Here is a 26,932-nt window from a genome sequence, read left to right on the forward strand (position 1 = left end):
TGGGACCTGAGCCCTTCGGCCAGGACTGTGCGCAGGCTCATTACATAACTGACTGCTGGGACCACGTGTCAGGCCGAGGTTGCACAGGGGGCATCGGGGGCAAACCTTTCATTGGAAGCGACATCCATCGTCCAGATCAGGAACTCCTTTGGGGTTAAATGGATACAGTGCTCCGTCTGGGGAAGCCACTCACTGGGGTCCATGCAATGAAGAATTTTCAGTATCTGTGTGTGTCAGAGCCAAGGGGGAAAAATATTCAGGGAAAAGTCTTCAGAAGCCCAATAATCATCACTTGTACCATTAACGGGGATCTATCTTTCAAACAGGTCCACTGACTTCCTATTTCTCCCTTAATATTTTTGGGAGACCAAGACAGGGTAAAGCAGCGACATACCCAAGTGCCCAGGGATCAGAGTCTAGATGTCCCAATTCCTAAGTCAGGGCCCTTTCCCTTTTGGTGATGTTTTCTCGGTGACCATCTGTCCTCAAATAGCCATGTCGACAAAGACCACCCTGTGCCACATTCTACAACCAATTTTCAATGCTGTTTCTTAGAGCACCGAGTGGCTCACTCCCCATCTCTGTCCTGGCTTACTGCCATCATCATTACCGCCAGCATCATTTTCTTAGCACCCTTCTATGCACGAAGCCATGACAAGTACTATATGAAGAGCTTGCCCCCGCCCCAGACACTGAATCTCCTTCTTGTTGCTGCTGGAGAAGCCAACCCAATCCTGGCAACACCATCTTGTTCTGGTGAGCTTGCCAAAGAGCGTGGGGAGCAGAAGGGGATGTTGAGTACACCAGAGACTTTACCTTGCAGGAGCATTCTGGGTGATCTTCCTTCATAGCCAACATCAAGAACGTCCCTCCCATATTCCACAGCAAGGGAGGTAGTCCCCTCTCTCCTGATCCAGAGGCTGCTGCTGAGAACCTTTCCAACAGGGTTTCTAATGTCAGCAGGCGCACTTCAGGGAAAGAAGACTCCAACAGCTGAGAGAAGGAGATGGGGCTGTCCCTTGCCTGCTGATCTCTAGCCTGGGCCGCCAGTGCCCACACTGCGGCGATGGCTAGTTTGGTGAGGCTCTGGAGGTACTGGGGCAGGCCTGGCACCGTGAAGGTATAGGGGAATCCCGTTATCAGCTCTGATCTCGAGACGATCCTTTTGATGTCCCCCCAGAAGCCAAGATGCTCCAGAGCTAAAAGAGCAAACAAGTAAAGGGAAAGAGGTAATCACTTTATTCAAAGTTCCACAAAAGCACAGCGGAGAATGCAAGGCTCGGGCTGCATGGGGGTGGGACTACCTGATGCCTTTCTTGAATAGATTTCACATGAATGATGTAACAAGTGACCAGCCCACTTAGGTTCAGAAGTCTGAACTTCTTATGTTTGCCCAGAAGTGATTTCTGTTTAGGTAATTCATAATGCTGCTATCAGAAGATGTGCTCCTGGCACCGGTCCCCATCATTTAATAGGTCTGGACTCAGGGACCTCTTGAATCACTAGGCCTCAGAGGTCAGCAGGATAAAAGGCCATCTAGTCCAATCCTTTGGAGGCTCAGCTCCTTCTCCAGCACCTTTCCTCGGCGGCTCCTGATGGAGCCCTACAGCGACTCAGAGCTCACAACACAGACTCTTCCATTGTTAGCAGAGCAAAGTGTCACCAAGTTCTTTTGGGAGTTTCTACTCCCTGGCCTAATTTTGCATTTTGAGGTTCCCAATGAGCCCTTCAGGCATCATAGCTCCTGTCTTCTCCGGACGAAACACCCCTACTTCCTTTAGCTTCTCCAGATACAGTGGGGCTTGCCCTCTCTCACTCTTCTAGCCGCCCTCCTCTGGACATGCTTGCCCCCTCTCGCGGTCTGGCCCCGTAGAATGGAACATGATTTTCTTGCGCGGTACGACCCACAGGACGACGGCTTTCCCTGTTCTGACACTAGGTTCCTGGAGTTGCATCGCACTGTTGACTCATGTGGATCTTAAAGTCAACTGAAACCATGGCCTTTCTTCTTTCACATGGTCTGCCGAGGGTGGTGAGTCATCTTTCTCCCACCTTGTGCCCAGTACTGAGATCTGGACTTGTTTTCTTTGTTCGTCTGTTTTAGACCCAAGTAGAACCCCTGTTAAATTTTATCTCCCTGTTAAGTTTTATGGTCTGCCTTTTAGACTGCTGAGATCTCTTTGTACTCTCACTTCTGATCAAAAAACACTTATTGCCTGCTCACTCTGTGTTAAATGAAATAAGAACACGGCCCTTAAGGAGTTTACAGTTCAGTTTGAGAGTGAGAAATGAATGCCTAGGTGGTTGCAATACAGTGGTGTGAACGGTAATCTGAATCTTTAAGGGGAAGGGAGGGGGAGAATGAGATGGAGTCACCAAAGGCAGACCAAAGGTTCAAAAACATGAACCAGAATAGCCCCTGTGGGGAACTGCAGGCAGTCTGATATCACAACAGCACAGAATTCGAGGTGGGGGACAGCATGAGATGATGCTAGGGAAGTACTGTGGCCAGGACGTGCAGAACCTTTTGGGCCGCACGAAGGAGCCTGGACCTTCTTCCGGAGGTGAGAGAATGCCGCTGGGGGGTTACTTCAAGCGACAAGGTCAGGCAGTAATCTAGGAGAGAAAAGATCAGGGCCCAAAGTGAGGAAGGGACAGAGGCGAAGATGCATGTGACAGGCAGTGAGGGGATCAAATTGGCAGCCCTAGGCACCGACTGGGGGAGGAGTTTTGGGTACCTCCCAGAACCCAGAGGAGAGGCTTCACACAGCACATTCATCACCCAACAGGAGTTATGTAAACCTCAGTTTGACAAGCATGCCATAAATGTCTGCAAAGAATTACTGAAACTGTGGACTGGGCCAGTATGGAGGGCATCGGGTATCAGGGACTGTAATAGGCAGGCCCTAGCCCCATCCCCTACCTACTCTAAACTCTCACCAATTCATTAGCTAGCCAGTTATAAATCCTCCTAACTACTGTTTACCGAACTGTGCATGGCATTCTACCTACAGGAACATGAGAACAGACTTCATCAAAGGCCTTGCTGAATTTAGGTATCTCGTAGCTCAGTCCACACTACTGACATCTAGAAAACTATCATAAACATAGTAGGAATGTAAAAGATTATGATAACAGAGAAAACTTACTTGAGATTGCAAAATCTCACAGGCTTGCAATAAGATTAAGGGATTAAGAATATAGAATATTTATGTCACACATCAAATTGTTTTAAAAAGAAGTTTGCCCCAAGAAGCAAAGTGCGGGCTCAGGCTCCCATATGACTGGGCCCCATGGAAAACACCATCTGCCAACTGCCGTCTGTGGTTGTAAACACACCTCTGCTCTTGACTCAGAGTCTGCAGAAGTCCGAGTTCAAAGAGGAGGGCAGCCATCTTTACAAAGCAGCAGGGTAGTCCCAGGCAGTTGGCATCCTCAGCCTCTGTGTCACCATCTCTATTTTCCATGCCTAAAATCTGATCCCACGACAATTTAGTAATGAGACCACACCATGGGGTCTTCAGGTACCACTTCCTTACTCGTCCCACCCACTGCTGCCTCAGGACATCACTGCCTTAAAAAGGAATTTCTTTTGTTGGCAAGGAGTCCGAAACATGGCTCAGAGATCTGCTCTTTGGATCGTAATGAGAAACAGGAAGAACTGTCTAGGCCATTCTGGACAATATTCAGAGGAACCTGTTATCTGAAAGAGAGATATTCCGAGCAGAGTGCATCATAGACTCAAGAGCCAGGCACCCGGACCCACTTGTCCCTCTAGGGCCTTGACAAAGGATGACCTCATCAAGAACCCAGAGACTGAAGGCACTGCCCTAAAGAAAGGGACGATGGGGAGGCGGCCTTAGGAAGGTCTCCTTTGGAACTTCTTGGCCCACGTTGCCAGTGGAGTTGGGTACGTTTCCATAAGCATTTACTGAGCATAAGCATCTACTGGTACTTTGGGACAAAGAGATTCAGAGTCGAGAAAGAAAAATTACTTGCTGTCAAAAAGCTTCACAACTAATGGGAAGATAAAGACAACTACAAAAATTGCAGAGTGCTTAGTGCCCTAAAATTGTTAGCAAGAAAAGCTACACTTATGTGGCACGCACTACAGAGCATTATATACCCATTATTTAATGCTAGGAATAATAATTACTCTTAGAATTGACACTTGAGTACTATTCTAAGCAGTTCCACAAGTATTAACTCACTTGAAGAAGTAGGTGCTATTATTATTCCCATTTTACAGGTGATGAAACAGAGAGGTTAAGTTGCTTGCCCGAGGTTGCAACGAGAGTACACGATCATAAGAAGGACCAGAATGCGATGGGGCTCTTATTTTCTACTGGGGGTGGGGGTAGGGGAGACAAAATAAAAACTTCCACAGGAAACAAAATTGAAGATGGGTCCTGAAGGACGCCCAGAGATGCCTGACTGGGGGTGGAAATGGCAAATGCTCCAGGGGAAGTTGAGAGACAAAGAGAGACCGAGAACAGGTTTGCTGAATTAGTGTGTCAGCAGAGGAACAGTGAGGTCAGAGCCACAAGCTACGAGTTATCAAATGACATTCATTTAGATACTTTCTCCTAACTACTTCATTGTGCACCAGGACCCAAAGAGATGAATGAAAGCAGAGTTTCTCAAACTGGACTGAATCACCCGGGAATCACCTGGACGGCTTGCTGACCCACAGATTGCCGCCTGGGCCTCATCCCCAGAATTCTGATCAGCAGGTCTGGGGAGGGAGCGGAGAGTCTGCATTTCTTTTCTTTTTTTAAAAAATTTTCTTTTTAAATTTTTAGTTATTATTATTATTTTTAATGTTTATTTTTTTGAGAGAGAGAGAAAGAGGGAGACAGAGTGTGAGTGGGGGAGGTGTAGAGAAAGAGGGAGACACAGGATCTGAAGTGGGCTCCAGGCTCTGAGCCTGGATCAGGGCCTCAAACCCACAAACCATGAGATCGTGACCTGAGCCAAAGTCAGACGCTTAACTGACTGAGCCGCCCAGTCGCCCCTACTGGCTAATTTTTAAAAATTTTTAGTGAGAGAGAGCACACAAGTGGGGTACAGTGCACTCAATGCAGAGAGCCTGATGAGGGGCTCGACCCTTACAGTTTGCATTTCTAATAAGCTCCCGGGTGATGCTGATGCTGCCCAGCCAGGTGCTTTGAAAACCACTGCCCTCAAGTGATAGTTCTCAACCAGACGTTATTAAAACCACACACACCTGAATCCCACTCTCGCGTATTTGAATTCAGTTGGCCTGAGTTGGGCGCAGACACCTACAGTGTTAAGAAGCCAACAGCTAATTCTGCTGTGTAGCCCAGCTGAAAGCCATGCTCCTAAGACACGACTTTCATGGGGCGGGGGGGTGGTCTGTAGCTTTACGCACGCGTGGGTCAGTAGGCGTGTGCAGTCCCAAGGAGAGCACAACCGAGTCCGGCCCAGGACTTCTTTATAGTGAAGAACGAGAGAGTTCACCACACCCCTGTTCTCTTACAAATAAAAACATCCAAGGAGGGAAACCACCAGGGATTCAAAAGAATGAATAAATACTGGAATAAAGGCCCCAGGCAGGCAGGCCTCAGTGCTGGCTTGCGGGGTACAGGTTCTGTTTTAGGTACAGGCTGTAGCAGTGAAATAGAAAGACCAGGGTCTGATCTCATGGGGTTCCCACTTACAGGGAGACCACTGACCACCTCTCTCCATATGCCTACAGTGAGGGGATCTCGAGCTACAACAGGAAGTTAGAGTTAGACATGACCAATACTTTAAAATTATTTATTTTATTATTTTTTAATGCTTATTTTTGAGAGAGAGAGAGAGAGAGAGAGAGAATGGCAGAACCCAAAGCCTGATGCGAGGCTCCAACCACGAACTGTGAGATCATGACCTGAGCCAGAGTCGGATGCTTAAACGACTGGGCCACCTGGGTGCCCCGAGATGACTAATACTTTAACATAAGCAGCTGCACGGACTAACAGAAGAGGTACATGTTGCTTTCCTCTCGGACATAGTGGTTTCTCAGCCCAGGAGGTGCATTCAGTTGATCTGGAGACCTTTAGAAAAATACCTATGTCAGGGGGCACTGGACTACATGGCTGAGGCAAGCCTTGTTTTAAAAGGACCTGGGTGATTCTAGTGTGATTCTTCTGGGCTTGATGGCTCCGGCTTTGCCAGCTCTGTACCCACAGCAGGTAAGACAGAGTCCACCAAACGGTTTCCACAGCCGGGACTTCTCCCTGGCCAAGCACAGTTCCGTGTCCTGCGCTCCCAAGTGCACTTGAGAGCCTAGGTCAACATGAGTTACTTAGTTGCATTTCTGCCCATGACTATTATCCACAGCCCGAAAAAAACTGAGGTTAGTTCTTCAATGGGGTTCCTCAGTCTGAGGTTTTGCACCTCTCCTCTGCATGATAACGTTTCTGTTTGCAATTTCAATTCTGATTGCTTTCGGATTCTTCCTTCCGATCTTTCTTGCAAAGCCAAGTATTCCAGTGAAAGAGTCAGGTGTCTCCTTTACAGGCCCCATATTATTTTTCATAAATTAGACGGTTTTTGCAAACTTATTAACTGAAGTTTGTTCCAGCCCTCCTTGTTTGGGAAGTCCTTGGATTTTCTCATCAGCGCAGTCACTCAAGTATGTGTGACTGATTTTAAACATCCAATTTGATTTCATTTTTGAAATTAACTTTTGTTTCTTTAGAGCAGGCATATTTCTAGCCTTCAAAGGCATAGTTTAACGGCTGGGTCCACTTGGAAGGGTAACACCTCCGGCTGTGCAAAGTCCTGGTTCAATGGAGAAATAATTCCCAAGTTTGGAATCCAAGGATCAAGAAAATGTCAAAAACAACGTGACAGACTGGCCTATGCTGCCAGCTTTTTATCTTGTCAAGGAAGGATATTAAAAACCGCTCATCTATTAATCAGTTCATAAAGGAAAGGCTATCTTAACACCAAAAAAAAATAGCAAAACTGTAATGGCATCCTAAGGGGCAATTCTTTAAAGACATTTGGCTTTAAGAAAAATCTGCCATAATATCATTTGGTTAGAGGTTTATTGTGAAAGCGTCCCCAGGGGCCAGCGTAAGGGAACTGGAGTTTTGGAGAAGCGGGCCACAGTTTCCTGAGTTTGATCTGTTCAGGCAGCACGACCACCCTGAACAGAGGTCTCCTGTGGGGGAACCGCGGGGACAGCGAGCAAAGTGACTGTGTGAAGGAGCACAGTGGTCCATTCACACGGTTCCCTCTGGTGATCTCTGAGGTGTTATTGTAGCAGTTCCTGGTTGTGTGGCAGGCTGCAGATGTCAGTGTTATGTCTGCAGCCTGAACACAGGTTGCCAAGTTAACTGAATTTCAAAGGTGCCACTCCCTAACCAACCAAGGTAGGGTGCTGGCATCCACCTTCTGCTGAAAGAGGATTTAAAAGCATCACATACTTTTTTTTTTTTAGTTTATTTATTTTTGAGAGAGAGAGAGAGAGAGAGCGAGAGAGAGAGCGAGCGAGCAGAGGCCGGGCAGAGAGAAGGGGACAGAGGAACCGAAGATGCCTCTCCACTGTCAGCACAGAGCCCGATGCGGGGCTCAAACTCACAAACTGTGAGATCATGACCTGGGCGGAGGTTGGACACTTGAGCCACCCAGGCGCCCTGCAACACATCCTCTGAGCAGGGACAGTGTCCTAGGTCACAAATCCTGTTGTATTATTTAGGGAAGTCTTTCTTCTCCCTTGAGGAGGAGCCTAGCCCCAAAGGGCAGGCCTGTGTGTCATTCACTTTTGATTTTCTGAGCTACTCATATAGATCTGTTAAAACTTCTTCTTCTTCAAAAAAAAATCAACATAATCTTAAAAGATGCCCGTTAATCTAAACAGCTTTAATAAGGACCTTCTGGAAAAAAGCGTGGGATGATATCACTGCCACATAATTATGGATACAGTGGAGTTTCACCACGAGGGCAGTTAATTTGGGTGAATTTAACTCGGAGCACTCAGCAGGACGATCGGAAAATAACAATTAAAATAGAAGGCAGTTTCACCTGGCACCCTAGTCCCTGAATATATTCCTGGGAGGGTGGTTGTGCCGGTACCGCAGACCAGAGGGTCTCAGATTTCGGTGTGCTCTCTTGCGGAGCTCTGGATTCAGGAGGCCTGGGGCAGGGCCCCCAGATCACAGTTCTAACACATTCCCAGCCAATACTGGCGCCGCTGTGCAGGAACCACAGTTTAAGAACCACCGTCTTGGCCCATCGGAGATCTTCTGCGCTTCTTGCGGTGTAAACATGCTGCCATGCTGAATGCGTGGGTCCCTAGCGTTGACTGGTGTTTGCCTTCGAATACCATGGCCCTTAATTGTAAGTCAGCCCCTCCATCTAGTCAACCCCAAAAGCTGCTGGCCTTCACTGTGAAGTCATGAATCCAGATAGCCTGATTTTGTGCCCAATGGGCCCAAGTGAAATAGGCAAGAGGAAGCAAGTGGGCCGGCCCCAAGGCAACCCTTCGTTGGCCCAGCAGAGATGGTTACAGGGGATGCCAACCCCCCGGTAATCACAGCAAACTTGTTCTACTTCTAAGTAGCAATCCGTACTCATGAAGGGGGAAGGATCCTTCCCAGGATTGAAGAGGCCAACTGAACAGAAAAAAATGGTGTCACTGCTATGGAGTAAGTCGCTTACCAGGCCACTGTGTAAAGGACAGCGATACTGACTATGCCACTGTGGTAGTCACTTGCCACTGAGAATCAGAAGTTTTGTTACTTTGCCTGACCTTGCACATTGCTGTTGCCTCTGCCTCAAATGAATGAATGAATGAACATATGAATGGATTTCTCTTTCACATACTGAAAAGGCTCTGAATTCTCCGATACCAGTAGGTCAAGAAAAGTTTGCAGATGGGACTGTTCTAAAGTTTCTTGGATCCTCCCCTTTCTCCCACAATCTCTAGCTTCCTTAGAAAAGCTGGGCGTGAGCAAATGCAAAGCAGGCTTCGCTTTTAATTCACAGCAACGTGGACAGTGTTTTCTATTTCAAAGACTTGTGGCTCTGGTCAGAGAGGTCTGCAATCAGATCCAACAAAAGTTCTTACAGCACACAGTTGATAAACTGGTTCTAAAAATAATCACAGATGGCAATTTGTACTCTGTGAATGTTAATGTCCCCTTACGCAATTTGTCAGCAAAAAAGCATATATATTTGGGGAGAAAAGGAAACCATAGGAACTACAACAACAAATCAACTGATTTAATAAATCTTGGCTTCTCCTTATCGAAGGGAAATTCCATTCTTCGATTTAATCCCCTGCACCTCCCAATACACTGTAATCCTGACCCCGGGGGCCCCTCTGCTAACAAACCTGTAGAACGACCTGACGGAAAGATCTGGAGACTAACTTCGTCTTGAGAAGCACACTAAACGGGTGCTGGCTGCTTATGTCTTGCCTACTTCTGTTTCCAGGTCTCTGAACCCCTTCATGCCCTGCTTACCCACCCTTTGAAACGATGCCCTCCTTCCCTGGCCCCCAGCATATTCTCAAAGGCATGTATCTTTTTTAGCACAGAATTCCTTATCTGCTGCTGTGGGAGGAGGATGAGCTTCTGAGAATACCATCTGAAGACTATCTGGTCAACCCATGAAATAAAAACACAGTCCCTGTGTTTAGGGGCTTAGGACACTGCTCTGGGAGGGATCTCTGAAAGGATTTGGGCTGGCTAAACATGAGCTCATCGGGCACCGGCTGGGACCAAGGGTTAGTTCTGGACTCCACCCACCATCCCATCAGCTGGCCTCTGTCCATCACAAGGGGGGAAGTCAGGAAATACTTGTGGATAAACACATGACAACCCAAAGACACAAACATTAAATTACTTCTAAGCAAACACTGCTTCTGGTTCTTTGTCAGTGACTGGCTACTAAGGAAGGACAAGACTAGGTAATCAGGAATTTCCCAAGCGTCATCCCTGTTTAGATCTGCCTTTTCCCCACAGAAGACCTCAGGCAATGAGATATAGTGTGAAGCCAACTGGAAAGGAGGTAGCTGGCTGGGAAGATTACTTTAAGTAACCGGGGCTTACCTCTGTCATGTCTCCTGTGACAAGAGAGAAGCCAGGCCCACCTATCTCAGTCCCTTGCTGGCACTACAGTAGACAGTTGTGGGAAAAACTGCCTCTAAGACTCAGAAGCTCCATGGGGCGCCTGGGTGGCTCAGTCGGTTAAGCGTCCGACTTTGGCTCAGGTCATGATCTCACAGTTGGTAGGTTTGAACCCCGCATCGGGCTCTGTGTTAGCTTGGAGCCTGGAGCCTGCTTCGGATTCTGTGTCTCCCTCTCTCTCTGCCTGTCATCTGCTCATGTTCTGTCTCTCTATCAAAAATAAATAATAAAAACAAAAAAATAAAAAAAAAAAAAGAAGCTCCTGGCACTACCGGGCTGCAGACTAACACTATACGAATGATGCTGTGAGGTACAGTACGGCTGGCAAATCCAACACAGCCTATGCTATTCGGTGCGAAATCCAGCCCCAAAGTGGAGGGAGAAGTTAAGCTGCCAGATGAGCAATGGAGGTAAGTCTGGGAGTAAGTGTACCTCCTGGCCAAGGGACCAGCAGAGTCTCCCATTGTGGATGAGATGACAGGTTCTTCGTTCTTGCTCTCAGTGTTATCTGCTGATAGCTGCTTTTCTTCCAACGCTGGATTTTTTTCCTTTCTTCGAAGATAACTTTTCAAGTTTCCATATATTTTTTCTACTGTGACCTTCATCACCCCAGTCTTCCAAAGCATATTGTCCCCATTTTACAGTTGAGGAATCAAGAGGTTTCAAACAAAGTGATGGAAGTGGTTTTTGCTTCAGGCCGCCAAGGTTTAACTGCTACAGGAATTGCCCTTCTGCCATAAACAACTAGAAAACTGGACAAAATGTAACAAATGACTGTTTATAAACGTTAGATATGGGCAGTGTGATCCCTCAGAGAGCAAAACAAACAAGGTGAGCCTTACCATCGCCCCAGACTACTACCTAGAGGCAATTTCCATGCCGCAGCACAAAGAAGGGGAACTCCAGAGCCCAGAGATCTTGCTGAGTTGAGAAGATGAAAGATCTGAGTTTGAGGAGGCAGTTAGAATTTGTGGCTCAGAATACTGAGGAGGAGGAATCTGTACAAAAAGAAAGATCTGCAGAGGCCACCTCTTGAGTCTGCTGAATACCGATGTGCATGTACAAGGGCTGAAACTCCATGAAGCTGGGGAAAGAACCATGAGAGCCATGGGCCCAACCATTCTGGAAGCTCATCTAGGCTCCCGGTAGTTCATGCTCTCAACAGTTAGAGTAGAAATACCTTGTAAGACATGGGGCATCACATAGAGACCGAGAGAGGTCTTGTCAGTGGAGCTGGCTACACTTGCATTAAACTAACGGCTCCTCTTGAGATTGGACCGGCCCAAACAGAGCTTATTAGAAGCAAGCCCTGGGGGACCTGGGTGGCTCAGTCGTTAAGCATCTGACTCTGGCTCGGGTCATGTTCTCACAGTTTGTGAGCTCGTGCCCCGCTCTGGGTGAGCTCAAACCCCACTTTGGGTGAGCTCCAACCCTGCTTTGGGTAAAAACACAAACCCCACGTCTTTCTCTCTATCTCTCTGTACTTGTGGGATTTTCTCTCTCTCTCTTCCTGTCTTTGTCCCTTGCTCACTTTTGCCCTAGGAGGAAAAAAAAAGCAACCCTCGAAGAATCCAATGGATCCTAAGTAACTTAACCATATGTCAGAACAAAGTCCAACACTTTTTTAATCTTAATTTTTTTAACTAAGTTTTATGGCCAATGTGGGGCTTGAACTCACAATACTGAGATCAAGAGTCACAGGCACCCCTAAGGTCCAACACTTTAAAGGAATAAAATAAATTCAACACTCAACAACACACAACTAATATTGTCTGGCACCCAATAAAAAATGATCAGCATGCAAAAAAGTGGGAAAATATGACCCACGACTGGGAGAAATATTAATAAAAATAGACCCAAAGTAACAATACTAATAACGAAAGTAGAAACAAGGATATGATGACAGCTACTATAAACATGCTACATATGGGCAAGAATCTAGAGGAAAATGGAAAACGATTAAGAGAAATATGAAAGATATTAAAAGGACACAAATCAAACTTACAGAGCTGAACAAGATAATATCTAAAATAAAAAGAAATACACTAGATGGCATTAGCAGCAGATTAGACACTGCAAAAGAAAAGATTAGTGAATTTAGAGACATTAGAAGTTATCAAAAATGAAACAGAAAAAAAACCTCAGGGCATCAGTGATGTGTGGGACAACTTCCAGTGACCTAATACACATATGAGTGGAGTCCCAGAAAGAGTGGAAAAAGGGAAAAGGCCAGAAAAATATTTGAAGAAATAATGGTGCTGGAACACTTGGCCATTTGTATGCAAGAAATGAAAAAGAGAATTTCAACCTTATCTCATGAGATATGAAAATCAGGTTGATGTCAATCAAAGATCTAATTATAAAACCTTAAATACAAAATTGTAGAAGAAAACATGAGCAAACATCTTTGTGACCTTGGGACAGGTTAAGACTTCTTTACTAGGGCACAAAAAGCATAAAACAAAGAAAAAATTGATAAACTGGACTTCATCAAAATTCAAAATGTCTGTTCTTCATAAGACATTGTTAATGAAAATGTCTGATAAGCAACAGACAGGAAGGAAATATCTGCAAAATACTGATTTGTATAAAGGACTTCGATCCAGAATAAAGAACTCTAAATAATAAGACTCGATAAGAGAACTCAATTTAAAAAAGAAATATGCAAGAGGTTTGAATAGACACTCTACCAGAACTATATATGTATAGCAAACATGGTACATGGAAAGATGCTTAACATAACTGGTCACTAAGGAAATGCGAATTAAAATTGCTATGAGATAACCACTGGATTCTTAGTAGAAGAGCTACTAGAGGGACAATGATACCAAGTCTAGGATGTAGAACGACTACATCGCTCATCTAGTGCTGGTGGGGAGGCAGAGTGGTCAGCCCCTCTGGAAAACAAGTTTGGCAGATTCTTGTAATTCTTCTCATATTACCCAATGATCACCTTCCTAGGTTTTACTTAACAGGAATAAAAACATGACCACAGAAACACTTCTATATGAATGCTCAGAGCCATGTTCTTCCCCATCTCCAGTAAGTATAAATGCCCAAATGTATTTCAACTGGTGATTTAATATAAACAAGCCATATATATAATGGAATACTACTCAGCAAATAAAGTCATGAGTCATATCATATTAATAAAGGTAAAAAAAATCACATAATCATCTCAATAGATACAGAAAAAGAATTTGACAAAATCCAACACCCTTTCATGGTAAGTTTCAACAAACTAGAAATGAGGGGAACTTCTTCAACCTGTTAGAGGATTATCTATGAAAAACCTACAGCTGACAACATACTGGTGAAGAAAGCTCTCTCCTTAAGATCACATAAAAGACAAGAATGTCTGGTCTTGCTATCTCTATTTAACACCCTACAGGAGGCTCTAGCCAGGGCAATTAGGCAAGAAAAGTAAATAAAAGGCATCCAGATTGGAAAGGAAGAAGTAAAAACTATGTTGCACACAACATGATCTCATACATAGAAAACCCCAAGGAGTCTACAAAAAGTTCTAATAAATGAGTTCAGTAAGGTTGCAGGATAAAAGATTAATATACAAATATCAACTATAGTTCTATATGGTAGCAACAAACATCCCAAAATTGAAATTATGAAAATTCCAGGTACAACAGCATCAAAAAAGAATAACATAGGAATACATTATTTAACAAAAGGCGTTCCTAATGTGTACACTGAAAACTACAAACGTCACTGAAAGAAACTGCTGAGGATCTAAACAAATGTAAGGATGTCCTGTGTTTTGATCTGAATATGTGAAGACGTAGTATTGTTATAATGACAACGGACCTGCAGATTCACACCATACCTATGAAGACCCTGGCTGGTCTTTCTTTCCTTTTGGCAGAAGTTGACAAACTTCCTAAAATTTTATGACAATATAAGGGACCCAGCCAAAAAGATCTTGAAACGGAGGAATACAGTTGGGAGGATTTATATCCTGATTTCAAAAGTTACCAGAAAGCAATGATCATCAAGACAGTATGGTTCTGCCATAAGAACAGACATGTAGAACAATAAACTAGAATTGAGAGTCCAGGAATAATTTCATATATTTATGGTCAACTGTTATTTGACTAGGGTACCAGGACAATTCAATGGGGAAAGGATAGCGAAAGTCTTTTCAACAAATGGCGCTGGGATAAATGGATAGCCACACACAAGAGGATGATGCTGGACCCGGACCTCACGGCAAATACAAAAATTCACTCAAAACGGATCAGAAACCTAAATGTTAAGAGATAAAGCTATATAGTCTTTAGAAGAAAACATGGGTACAAATCTCTGTGACCTTGGATTTGGCGACGGTTTCTTAGATTTGTTGTCAAAAGAACAAGCAACAAAAGAAAAAACAGATAAACTCGATGTCATCGAAACTAAAAATTTTTGTACGTTAAAGGACATTATCAAGAAGGTGAAAAGACAACCCACAGAATGGGAGAAAATATTTGTAAATCATATAGCTGATAAGGAATTAATATCCAGATATATAAAGAAGTCTTACAACTCAAGAATAAAAAGACAAATAACCCAATTTAAAAATGGGCAAAGGATCTGAATAGACATTTCCCTAAAGATGATATACAAATGGCCAGTTAGAAGTAGAGCATATGTTCAACATCACTAGCCTTAAATAAAGAAAATGCAAATCAAAAGCACAATGCAATATTGCTTCATGCCCACTAGGATGGCTATAATAAAAAAGACGGACGATAACAAGTGCCGTCAAGGATGTGGAAAAATTGAAACCCTCATACATTGCTGGGAGGGATGTAAACTGATACCGTCTCTGGAAAGTTTGCCAATTCCTCAAAAAGTTCAACTCAGAGCTGGCATACGGCCCAGCAATTCTACTCCTCGGTCAATACCCAGGAGAACTGAAAGCATACAGCCCCACAAACACTTGTCCATGAATCTCCATAATAGCGTTATTTATAATAGCCCCAAAGTCCATCAGCTAATGAGTAAACAAAATGCGGTATATGGATCCAATGGAATACTATTCTACAATAAAAAAGAAAAGTGTTGATTCATGATACAAGATGGACGAACCTTGAAAACAGTAAGTGAAAGAATCCAGACACAAAAGGCCACACGTTATATGATTCCATCTTTATGAAATGTCCAGAATAAGCTTTCAAAAACAACTTGCTTAACTAACTTAATCGACACGGGCAACTAGTTTCAAATTAACTGTGATGAGGGCTGTTGGAGTGGGGCAAAACAGGAGCGCGGAGAAAAATTGAGATTACAGATGTTCTGAGGCCCCAGCTGCTCACCGGAACAGTATTTTACTCCTGGAGCGGACATGTGGGTGAGAAGATTTCATGACATAGTTCTGTTACAGATCTAGACACTCGGCGCAACTCACACTACCACGAGGCTCTTAATTTTGGTCATAGAAACAGGCACTGTGCCAGGAACCAAGGAAGCTTGACTATTTCACCAACCAGCCGTGTGACCTTGGGCAAGTCACTTAATTGCTATAGTTTCCATTCTACCTACTGATTAAATGGTCTCTACACTCTAAAATGCTCAGAACTGTGGGCCCATGTACTCAGCACCAGGCTTCGAAGTAACGAGGGGTAAACACCACATGAACCTAGCAATATAATAACACATCCTGTATTATTCTGACTTCCGAAAGGCAGCTAGAGTCATCTGCTTATTTTAGGAGCTCACTGTTCCCTGGGAAAGATCCTTTTGGCAAAAGCAACCGTTCAGATGACAGTCAGTGTTTTGGAGAAAAGCAACTAATTTATGGACAACAAAGCCTGTTTTTTTTCCTTGAAATTTCATAGCTGTAGGCCCAGAAAGAAAAAGTCCCCAGAAGACTTAAAAAATATGTTCTCAATTCCCTTTTATCTCCCACCCAGAGCTGAGAGAAGAGCACCAACTGTGTCATATTAAACACATCTGCATCCAACACCGATAAAAGTGCATGACCAAGGGAACAGATAAGAATTGTTTTCAATTTGTTCAGATGGGACTGGTTAAATTTAACCTAATTAGACCAAATAATCAAAGCAGGTGTTTGTAAGTTGCTAATGTTTTTATACTCTGTAATTGTTTGGCTGTATTTCCCAGGAACTTGAGTAAAGGGAGTTAGTATGTCATAAAAATCATTGACCTTATATTTATTCATGTCACACATATATTAGTCACATTCCAGGCAGCACAAGTACAGGGCATTGTTGAATACTTGTCACAGATTTTAGCATCTGACCATCATCAACATCTAAGCTGGCCTTTGGAGTGCTTACATTACCTAACTTCCATTATATAAATACAAGCGGCAATAAGTGAGAGCCTGTCTTCTAATCTTAGATCAATCTACAAAGCACATTGACTTGGCATTTAGACTCTTTAGGGATTCCGAGTCCACACTCACAAGCTGGTCACTTTGAAGGCATTATGAAGAAAAATAATAACAATAATAAAAGTTACATTCTAGTAAAACAAAGTGTTTATTGCATTTGGCAGAATGATGAGATCTGAACTATAAATCTCAACTAACAAAGAAGCCACAAAACGCAGCCACCAGCAGCCTGGTATTGGGAAGTGCTTCACGTAGAGGCCGTAGGTCCACTTGCGAAGGGATAAAGGGCAGGTGGCTGCCTGGAAGCGGTCAAGCTTTCTCTTTCTAGTAACCTGAGTCTGTCCCAGGCACACTCTCGTGGTATTCCATACACTGCTGGCACAGGAGACAGAGATGCAGGCAGGAAAATGCCCATGAAAGCCTGTGATCTGGAAACTCCTATAGAGAGGATCCCTCTCTAAGGCCTGGGGGTTCGATAAGTGAGGAAGGGGAACGGGAAGATAAACCAACCAACAGGGTTCTCGGGGGGCGCTCCTCCCCGAGGTAGGGATTTTTTGAATTCCGGCCTGCGGGGCCACAGCGTAGGTGCCGGCAGAGCCAGGTTCTTCCATCTTACTACACAGGCGACACTTGGCCAGTTCTCTCTGAGCCTCAGGGGTCCTCACGTCTAACTTGAAGGACGGCTAGGACCTCCCTTCTAATGCTCACAAAATGCTTGACGCGCTGCTTGGGCATGGATGTAGGCCCTCAACGACTGTTGGTCAAAATGATTACGATCCCTACAATGAAGAGGGTATTGAAAGTGCTTCCTGAGAACCAGGGTGTGCTGGGTATTCTATATACACTGCAGGGGTAGGGAAACGGCCTTTTGAGATCACGTACATGCTGTGGAGTAGGCCGGAAAATGTCCAGCCTGGGAAGGAAAAACTGAAGGCGGGTTTCCAGTGAGAATGAAAGCTGTCTGTCTCCCGTCCCTGCCTGGGCCTGCAAGGCAACCCCGAAGTGCTTGTGGCAACGAGCCTTCTTCTTCCTCATCCCCCAGCTCCAACTGGAGACTATAATTTTCTTTCTAGCAGGAAACTGATGCATACAAATGATGACAGCTGGATTCAGAAGAGGAAAAAGAATACAGGGGACAGAGAGTCCTTGTGGGTTTAAATCGCTTTAGAACTCAAAACAAAACCCCCAGATCTGGAATTTTTAAAACCTAGTTAATGGCTGAGGAAACCTCAAAGGCTGGGGAAGCATGAAGATAAAAGTCTGAATCACACAAAACACATCATTATCTTAAGCTTTTCTAATCGTCTTCTCTGCCTTCCCCCCTCACTGTTTTTCTCATTGTTTATGCCCTGGCCCCTCAATGTGGTTCTGAGACACTTTGGAGATAGAAATAGCTTTCCAAGGTCACGTACAGAATAGTGTTTTGAGAGGAGATGGACAGACCCTCTTCCAACCAACAGAAGTTTCCCTGAAACTGATACTACTTCATTTCTTCCGGAATAATTAAGCGCCTTCAAGATTCACAGTTTGATTCATTTACTGCTGAAATACAGGTACGTGTACCCATAGGGATAAAACAGAATTATGGCGTGTAAGATTCATAAAGTGGAAAATAAGAGAAAGAAACACCCATGATGGCACCACTCTAAGACAAGTATTTTTAAGCACTGTGCTGCCTTTAACTGCAGTCTGGTTCTCGGGCCCCCACTCCCGCCTCCTACACCCCCAATGCTGATGATCACAATGTCTGGACAAATCCCCCTGACATTCCATGAATGGATTTTCAGTTACATTCATTTTCAGTGACAACAGGAACTTAGTTCATAAGGGTCCTAAGCATTCTGTGAGGATGAGGGCACAGAAGGAAATGTCACCTTGTCCTAGGAGACCACACGATGCCACTCTCTGTCCTACATCCTTCAATAATCTCCTTTGTCTCCAGGGTCAAGTCCAAGCTTCTCAGACTGGCCTACGAGGTCCTTCCTGATTGAGTTCCTGCCACTGCAGCCTCCCTTCCAGTAACACCTGCCTGGTCTCGAACTGATACTCTGGTCGTTGTCCTAGCTCTTTGAAGGCTGTGCTGACGTGTGCCTCTGTGGCTCTGGCAATGGTCCTCCCTCTGTCTATAATGTCACCTTGACCTTGACCATGTATTGAATCTCTACTCACCCTCAAAATTCTGCTCAATCACTTCCTCTTCTATGAAGCCTCCTTGCCTTCCCAAGAAGAAATGACCTTCCAGGGGTTCCTGGGTGGCTCAGTTGGTTGAGCGCCTGACCCCTGACTTCTGCTCAGGTCATGATCTCACAGTTCATGGGATCGAGCCCCATGTCAGGCTCTGTGCTGTCAGCATGGAGCCTGCCTGGGAATCTCTCTCCCTCTGTCTCTTGTGACCCCCACTTGTACATGCATGCTTTCTCTCTCAAAATAAATAAACTGAAAATAATAATAAAAAAAGAAATGGCTTTCCATTCTTTGGTGCTTCCAATGTATCCCCAACATACTTCCTTTGTAATACCTGCAAACCCTATTGTGCCTACGTACAAGCCCAAATCACATGTATGTATATCTCTAGCTATAGGTGCTCAACAAGTCTGACGCCAGCAGGTCATTTCTGATGACTAAAAAAATAAATGAACAACAACAAAAAATGACCCTTATTTTCAATCAGTCGGAGGGGCAGGAACATCCTTAATCAAGTGGATTTCCTAACATTCTGTACCAGGTACGCCATGCTTCAGTATTCTCCTAGGAAAGCAGCCCATTTTCTTCTTCCCCAAACATATTTAAATAAGAGGAGAGTTGTGAATGTGAAGGCTGCACGAAACTGGATTAGATGCATGTTTTCAGCTAGTGATAATGATAATAATATTAGCAGTAGCTAATATTTATTGAGCATTTATTCTGTGTGATGCAAAGCACATCCTACACGTAGGAATTTACATATATTAGTTGACAACGAGTCTAACATACAGATCCTGTTATCGCCCCGATTACAATGGAGAAAAATGGTCTCAGAGAGGTTTGGTGACTTGCCTGAGGTCACAAAACTGGTAAACGGTAGACCTAGGATTCAAATCCAGGCAGATGGCTTCAGAGCCTAAATGACAGACTCCTTACTCTCAGCTTTGTGAGCTAATAATGGAGGTAGATATGCACACATTTACAGACACACACATGCTATAAACATACGATTTGCATCAGAAAATAAATTTACATCGGATTGATGTGTGCATTAGATTCTTTAGACAAAGAATCTATGACATGTTCTGTTCTTTCAAGGTACTCGTAAGGTAACACTATAATGTCATGACAGTATTTCAACATCAGGTTGTAGTCTCCACATCCAAATAAGTGACCACCTTGTTTGGCGATATATTCAGCTGTTGCTCAAACTGCCCTTGGAAACAGTTTATGGAACACATAAGAGTAGATTTCATTACTTTAAGCTCACAGTTTGTTTCCATCCTCAACAGTGCCATCCACTTTAACTGCCATCACATCTGACCTTTGGTTAGTTCTAAAAATCTAGTTCCCTCCTCAAAGAAGGAAAATTTGTTACCACTGTTTGTGTGGATGTACTGTATGGTTACATCCATTCATACAGATAGACACAGATATGCACACACATCTGTGGCTTATGTGGATAAACACCAAAGGACTGGATAAAATCCTTGCTTGTCTGTTGGGAATATAATATGAGCCATATATACAAGGTTTATGTTCCAGTAGCCACATTTTTTAAAGTAAAAAGAAACAGGTGCAATTAATCTTAATAATACATTCTATTTAACCCAATATATCAAAAATATTATCATTCCAACATGTAATCAATATAAAAAATTAACGAGAAAATCTACATTCTTTTTTTCATACTAACTCTTTGAAATGTGGTGTGTATTTTATTCTTACAAAACATTCCAGTTTGGATCGGCCGCATCGCAAGTGCTCAGGAGTCCTGGCTAGTGACTGCCATACTGGACAGTCCAGGATAAAATAGTTAGGGGGATGGTTGTCAGAACAGGGTAAGAGCAAGAGTACCCACCCCCATGTATCTTACTCTGCAAAGTACTGGCCTGCAGAGGGATGCTGCATTGATCCAAGTACAATACTGTTAAACCACAGCTTGTGACCACATTTAACTGGGGTACAAATTCTAAATACTGCAAGACTTTAGAGAAAAGGACGGTTCAAAAAAGGCCAATGTTGTCTTCACGGAGGAGCCCTGCCATCAAAGGGTGGGCGACTGGGGAACAGAGAAGGGAATTCCACAGCATTCAGCGGCCAACCCCTCCAGATGAGGAATAAAGGTACTAATACATCGAGAAAAATTTGGTTCAAATGTACTGATGATTATAGTCAACCAATGTAACGACTGGACTTGTTAGTCGTGAGCAACTCTTTCACGGCCAAAGTCCTTTAACCACTAAGCAAAGAAGTATCAAATAGCTATATGGAATTTGGAACTGAAATACAAAAATCGAGGAAACCCAAAACAATGTACTTGGTAACACCGGACTTATAATCTCTTCACCCTAGTTCAAGTGTAAAATATGGTGGCGCAACCCTGGGATCCCCCACAGCGAAGGTGATCTATAATTTATTGTGCAAACCTGGCCACTTGCAAGAGGAAAGGGGAGCACCATTAATAATCATGCTGGGACCAGAGGCATAAAGTAGGCCTGCTTTACAACTATAAAACTATATGATTCTATCCTACCAGATGGATACGGCAGCTCCCGCTATGCAGGGATGTGGAGCTGATGCAAGTCCAGGCAGGTTCTTACCTCTGCATGGCCACAGGGGCTTTGTGGGCTAATACACATCGATCCGGGTGAGGTGGTTTCGCACCTCCCCCTCAAAGCACTTTAAATTGGTTTGAATTTGGGAACAGGGTTCCATATGGACAGAGCTGGACTCTGACAGCCTGAATGTATTTGCTGAAGACAACAAATCATTGACAGACTAAATGTAACAGAGGAAAAGCCTGGCCTGCTTGTACTCAGAATGCGACTTTGTAATTGTAGCCTCTTTTAGACAGGCCTAATCAATTAGAAGAGGCTGATTTTAACCAGTTGCAGGCTCATTACCCTGCATTCCAGTTTGTGTTGATGAAAATCAGTTTCAGTCTGTGGCCTGGAACTCATGTACGGCACTTCCTGCAGCCTCTTATATAAACACATCAAAAAAATTTTTTTTAAATTTGGAGTTGCCCTTCTCCATTTTAAGAAAACCACTCTGTGAATCAAGATTAAAATAGAACAACTGTAATATGGATCTGGGGCCCCATACCAGGAAACGTACTTGACCAAGGAACATACCTCAAGGCAGAGCTCTAAGGCAGCGAAGGGGAGAGTTGAGACACAGTCTCAGGTGTGGAGGCCCCGGGATCAAATGAGTCCCGCTCTGTGAGGTCCACGGAATGGAGCAGAATGGACTCTTGGTTATTGAAAATGATGCACTTTCAACGAAAATGCATGGAAGAGGGGGAAAAAGCCAAGGTCTCTGAAATACAGAGAGCATCTGAGTAGAGTCCAAACTCTTTCCTGAGTAATCAGATCGAAAATAAATAGCAAACTCCCAACTAAGCAAGCACAAGTTTCCTTGAGAAGCTTCTTTGAGGGAGCCTAGGACCCTACGCTTAATTGTAATGTGTGGTTAGTTTTACCAAAGTAGAGGCTGGGGGAGTGTGTGGTAGAACTCGAAACCTCACCTGTATTTCAAAGATCCGTAATCATTCCAAAATATGATGTAACTATGAATCATACCTGGCTGGTTGCCTGTCGTGGGTTTGTCAAGGCAGTGAGTCAACAGGAAGAGAATATCAATATAGACAGCTCTGGTCACCAAACATGGATTTTGCCTAGAAAGGTAAAGAACAGAAGGTAAATTGATATTTTCTCTCTCTGAGGCCTGGGTCACGGAAGAGAAGCAGGTATTTTGTAACAGGCATATCGTGAGGCTTAGGGAGTTACGGCGAATGCTAAAAAAGACAGATAATCACCAATGGCAAAAACACGTCAGTCAGCAAGTCAAGTGAGGAAATGAAATCCTAGAGCATATGGTGGCGGATGGGGATACACACGTACGGAACAGATAAAACTCTCATGCTCCGGTTCCAAATAAAGCAAACCGAAAACAAACAAAAACCAATACCCTATCCTAGGCTATTTGAAAACAAGGAGGTTGGCAGAGGGAATTATATTCTATTATTTTCCTCTTAAGTGGACAGATCTGGGGAGGGGAAATCAGTGGTTACGAGTATCACTGACTTAGCATTTTGGAGACGGAGAACTACAATCACATAGGACAAACCATACCTATGGACTTAAAATAACCAGCTGAAAAACAAACACACGGAAGGGCTAACAAACACTGCGACAGACATTCCTTTCCCAATAAATGGAATTTTTTCTTCTTTCAGTAAATGGAGTTCACTTTACTCTTTGAATCACATGCTGGAAAAAGTAAGTGGGCTGGATTGAGGGGTCTGGGTAAAAAAAAAAAAAAGGAAAAATGAAGGCTTTCTTTTGAGAACAGTGCTGAAGGTCCCCTGGCTCTGAGCCTCAGCTCAGACTGACCAGGAAAAGGGCCCCAACCTCCTTGGTGCACCAATAGTTCAGCATAAGTGGTAAAAGCTGTAGGGACAGATCTGGGTTTGAATCCTGGCTTGCTGCTTACTCCTGTGACCTGAACCACATTCCTGACCTGTACAGCGGGAACCCTATTCACCGCACGGTGAGTCACTGTGAGCTTCCGAGGTGGCACAGGAGTCGGAAAGCCCATCTCGCCACCTGGCTGGGGCACACGCTCCCACCGGTGCCCATTCCCTGCCCTGTTCTGCTTCCAACCTAAGATTAGGGAACGACACTGGGGTGCTGGCTGGTGAAATCCCGTATACTTGACGCCTACACCCATCCTTCGCATTCCCTGCATTTTCACAGGTTTACCGTCTCCCTACTCTGTCCTGAACTGCCCTTATTCTAGGGCTCGCGTTGCTCTAGCATGGCAAGCAAGTCAGATACTGCTGATTTAGAACAAAACCGTCTTGTGTCAAGGTCTCTCTGTTGCTGATCCACCTCATTTCTGTGCTACTGACTTGCTTCTTCTAGAGTATCTGCTTGCTCTGGCTCCTACCCCACCATAGCTCCTGGCTTATATCCATACCTCACATTTGGCCGAATTTCATACCTGCACCAAGCTATTTTTTTTAATTAGCTTTAAAAAATAGTTAACATGTGCACATGGCATAAAAATAATTCAGCACGAAAGGCCAAGCAGTGAAAATTCTTTTCCAACCGCCCCCCTCTACTCATATTTTGTTCCCCGGAGGCAACCACTATTAGTACTTTTTAGTACGTCCTTGCAGGCACATTCTGTTCATTTATAAGCATCTATCTATAGTTACCCACTTGTTTATTTTTACAGAAATAGTGGTTTACTATATACTAAGTTCTAGGCATTACTTTTTCCCACTTTTATATTTTCGATATCATTCCATTAAAACCAGAGAGTTGCCTTATATTTTAAATGGTTGTAGACTGCTCTCCGTCACAGAGGTACCAATTCCCTTTTGGAATAACGCAGATGGTTTAAAGATACTTTGCTAAAAACAATAAAGAATCTATCTATCTATCTATCTATCTATCTATCTATCTATCTATATCTATCTATCTATATCTATCTATATATCAATTTTGTGAATATAAATGAGTACTCAGGGGATAAATTCCTAGAAGCTGAATGGATGAATCAAGGTATTTGCACATTTAAAATTTTGACTGATTTTGACAAGATGCTTTCCAAAAAGATTATACCAATTTATACTTTCCCCAACAGCATGTAAGAATTCCAGTCTCCCACAACCTGACCAACACAGGGCACTATTAAACTTTTTTACTTTTGCCTGGGTGAAAAACAAGATCTCACCGTTTGAAGTTGCAATTATTTCCTTGTAAGTGGGATTGATCATCATCTCATATGCTCTTTAAAAGAGATACTTGAATTTCCTTTTCTGTGCAATGATTTCAATTCCCCTGTCCATTATGTTGTGGGTCTTTTCCTTATGGTTTGTAGGAGCTCTCTGTATATTAGGGAAATCTACTCTTTGTCACATGTGTTACAAATGTTTTCACAGTTTATCATTTGTCTTTCAACTTTGCAATTGGAAAATGTTTAATTCTATGCAGCCAAATATATTAGTATTTTTATTTGTGTCTCCTGGGTTTTACAGTTTTACATCATGCTTACAAAGTCTAATCCTTCAAGATTATATATATACATTCCAGATATATAGATTATATATATATATTCCAGATATATATATATGGAATTTTCCCACATTAAAAAATTTTTTTAATGTATATTTATTTTTGAGAGAGAAAGAGAGAGACAGAGAGAGAGACAGAGAGACAGAGACAGAGCATGAGTAGAGGAGGGGCAGAGAGCGAGGGAGACAAAGAATCGGAAGCAGGCTCCAGGCTCTGAGCTAGCTGTCAGCACAGAGCCCGATGTGGGGCTCGAACCCATAAACGGTGAGATCATGACCTGAGCCAAAGTTGGACGCTTAACTGACTGAGCCACCCAGGCGCCCCACCTACATTTTCTTATAGTTCTTTACAGTTCCATTTTTTTGTTGTTGTTGCTTAAAACTTTCATCTATTTGGAATTTTTCTCCCTAATCCTGCCCCTATCTTTTGTTTCTATCTCATTTTCCCCAGTTCTCTCACTTATAATTTCCTGTCTTTATTCTTCTACTCTCTGTGAAAAGCCCAGCTTATGAAAACGTCTTTGATGATATAATTTGCAATTCTAGGGTTTCCACTGTTTAACGGGTAGAACTTTCAAGAAAGAAAAAAAAGAAAGTGAGAAGAGCCAATGCTGGGGGCTAATGGATCATCATATAGGGAGGGAGCATGGGGCTGAGTAAGCGGCCTGCAGGTAGCAGAGGGAATCCCCTGAGCACCTACTCTGAGCTAAGTGCTGGGAATGAGCTAAGTACATGAGATGACTTCTGACCTCAGAGAATTCTGTCCAGTTATGGAGGCAAAAATAAGGGCAGACTCTGGGACAGGGTGTAAGGAGTGAAGAGAAAGAACATCAAGGTGGACTGGAGAAATGTAAAAGGTTTATGAAGATGTAATTCCAACCGGGCTGTGAAAGATGGGAAGAATTTAGCTAGACAGAGTTGACAAGGAAGGGCATTCTACGAGGCGGCCACAGACGTGGGAAGGAATTAGTCTGGCTTGTCCACTGACCTGCGGAGATCAGGGTGGGGAGATTAGAGAATGTGCTGAAAAGTAGGAACAGGAATAAGGCAGGCCAGGCTTTCAGGACACGGGATACTGCATCCCAACTGGGTGCTTCCTCATATAAAAATGAGCTGCCTGTTCCCGCTGGGGCCTCAGGGTCTTAGCTTCTCACCCTGGCGGAGCTTTTCACCCTGGGGATGTTTTTCTGCTGGTGGAGCCATACAGAACCATGAAGAGAAGTTTCTGGGAAGCTGGGTTGATTTTCAACTCTGATGAGGAGCCTAGTTTCCATGAGATTTTTAGCTAAGTTAATGTATTTTTTAAAATTTCGAAATGAGGAGAGGAAAGGTTGGCAGTCTTTAGAGCCCCCCACCTGGCTGAAGTGCTCTGCATCTTTTTTGGAACTGGCACAGGTTGTCAACCTTGCTGGCCTCCTGGGACGCTTTGGGGACCACTCTGCGCCCATAATGGAGAGGCTCTGGGCCAAGCCTGATGCAGTCAACAAGATTGTGGGAGGCTCCCCCAAATGCTGCTGCTTTTGATTCCAGGAAACAGAGGGTCGGGGGCCACAAAGGAGTCCATCTTTGGTTTTTCCTCTGAGACAGATTCAGGGAGAAATTCTGCTTAGAGGCCACGGTTCATGGCTCCACCCTCAAGGATGGCCACGGCCACAGCCTCAGCTACAGTCACAGCCACATAATATCCCTGTCTGGAGTCAGAGTCGGGCCTCGCTCTGAACTGGCTTCTAGGTCAGGAAAATAACTGTGTTCTCTTTCTCTTTCTCTCACTCCTACTTGGTGTTTGTTCGGACTTGGAAATGGTACACTGTGAGTTCAGGGTGAGCCAGAGGTTTGTTCTCGGCCTGTGAAGCCACTTTGATGATGGGAATAAAATCCCAGGGAACAGCAAGCCAGCTGGACAGGAAACCAACCCACAGGGTTTTGGTGGGCTTGGGGATTTTTTCTACCCCCAAATGGAAAAATCCTGGCATGGGGTATGGTATAATAGAGATTTAGAGTGTTCCAAAAAAAAAAAAAAAAAAAAAAGTCAGAAGTGGGCAGAGTCTAACAGATGGGCTGAAAGACGGCAGAACAGAGGCTGTAGAAGGAGTAGCAAGACCGGGTACCCGGAGGGCCAAGTTCACATATATAAACCGAACAAAGGGCTTGTTAGGAATCTCACTGTGT

At 44.0% G+C, this 26,932-nt stretch overlaps 1 protein-coding gene across 1 annotated transcript in view; it reads right to left on the bottom strand.

The window, feature by feature from the left end:
• THADA (THADA armadillo repeat containing) overlaps positions 1-26,932 on the bottom strand; it is a 319,402-nt gene that overhangs the window by 56,197 nt on the left and 236,273 nt on the right. Inside the window, exons 31-33 of the mRNA XM_077749153.1 lie at positions 22,263-22,357; positions 817-1,199; positions 106-224 (exon numbers count right to left, since the gene is read on the bottom strand). Of these exons, the coding sequence (XP_077605279.1) occupies positions 106-224; positions 817-1,199; positions 22,263-22,357 (597 nt within the window). The remainder of the gene's footprint in view (positions 1-105; positions 225-816; positions 1,200-22,262; positions 22,358-26,932) is intronic.

The sequence above is a fragment of the Crocuta crocuta genome, unplaced genomic scaffold, assembly GCF_008692635.1.
Source record: "Crocuta crocuta isolate KB4526 unplaced genomic scaffold, BGI_CrCroc_1.0 scaffold118, whole genome shotgun sequence".
In the NCBI taxonomy this organism is placed as follows: domain Eukaryota; kingdom Metazoa; phylum Chordata; class Mammalia; order Carnivora; family Hyaenidae; genus Crocuta; species Crocuta crocuta.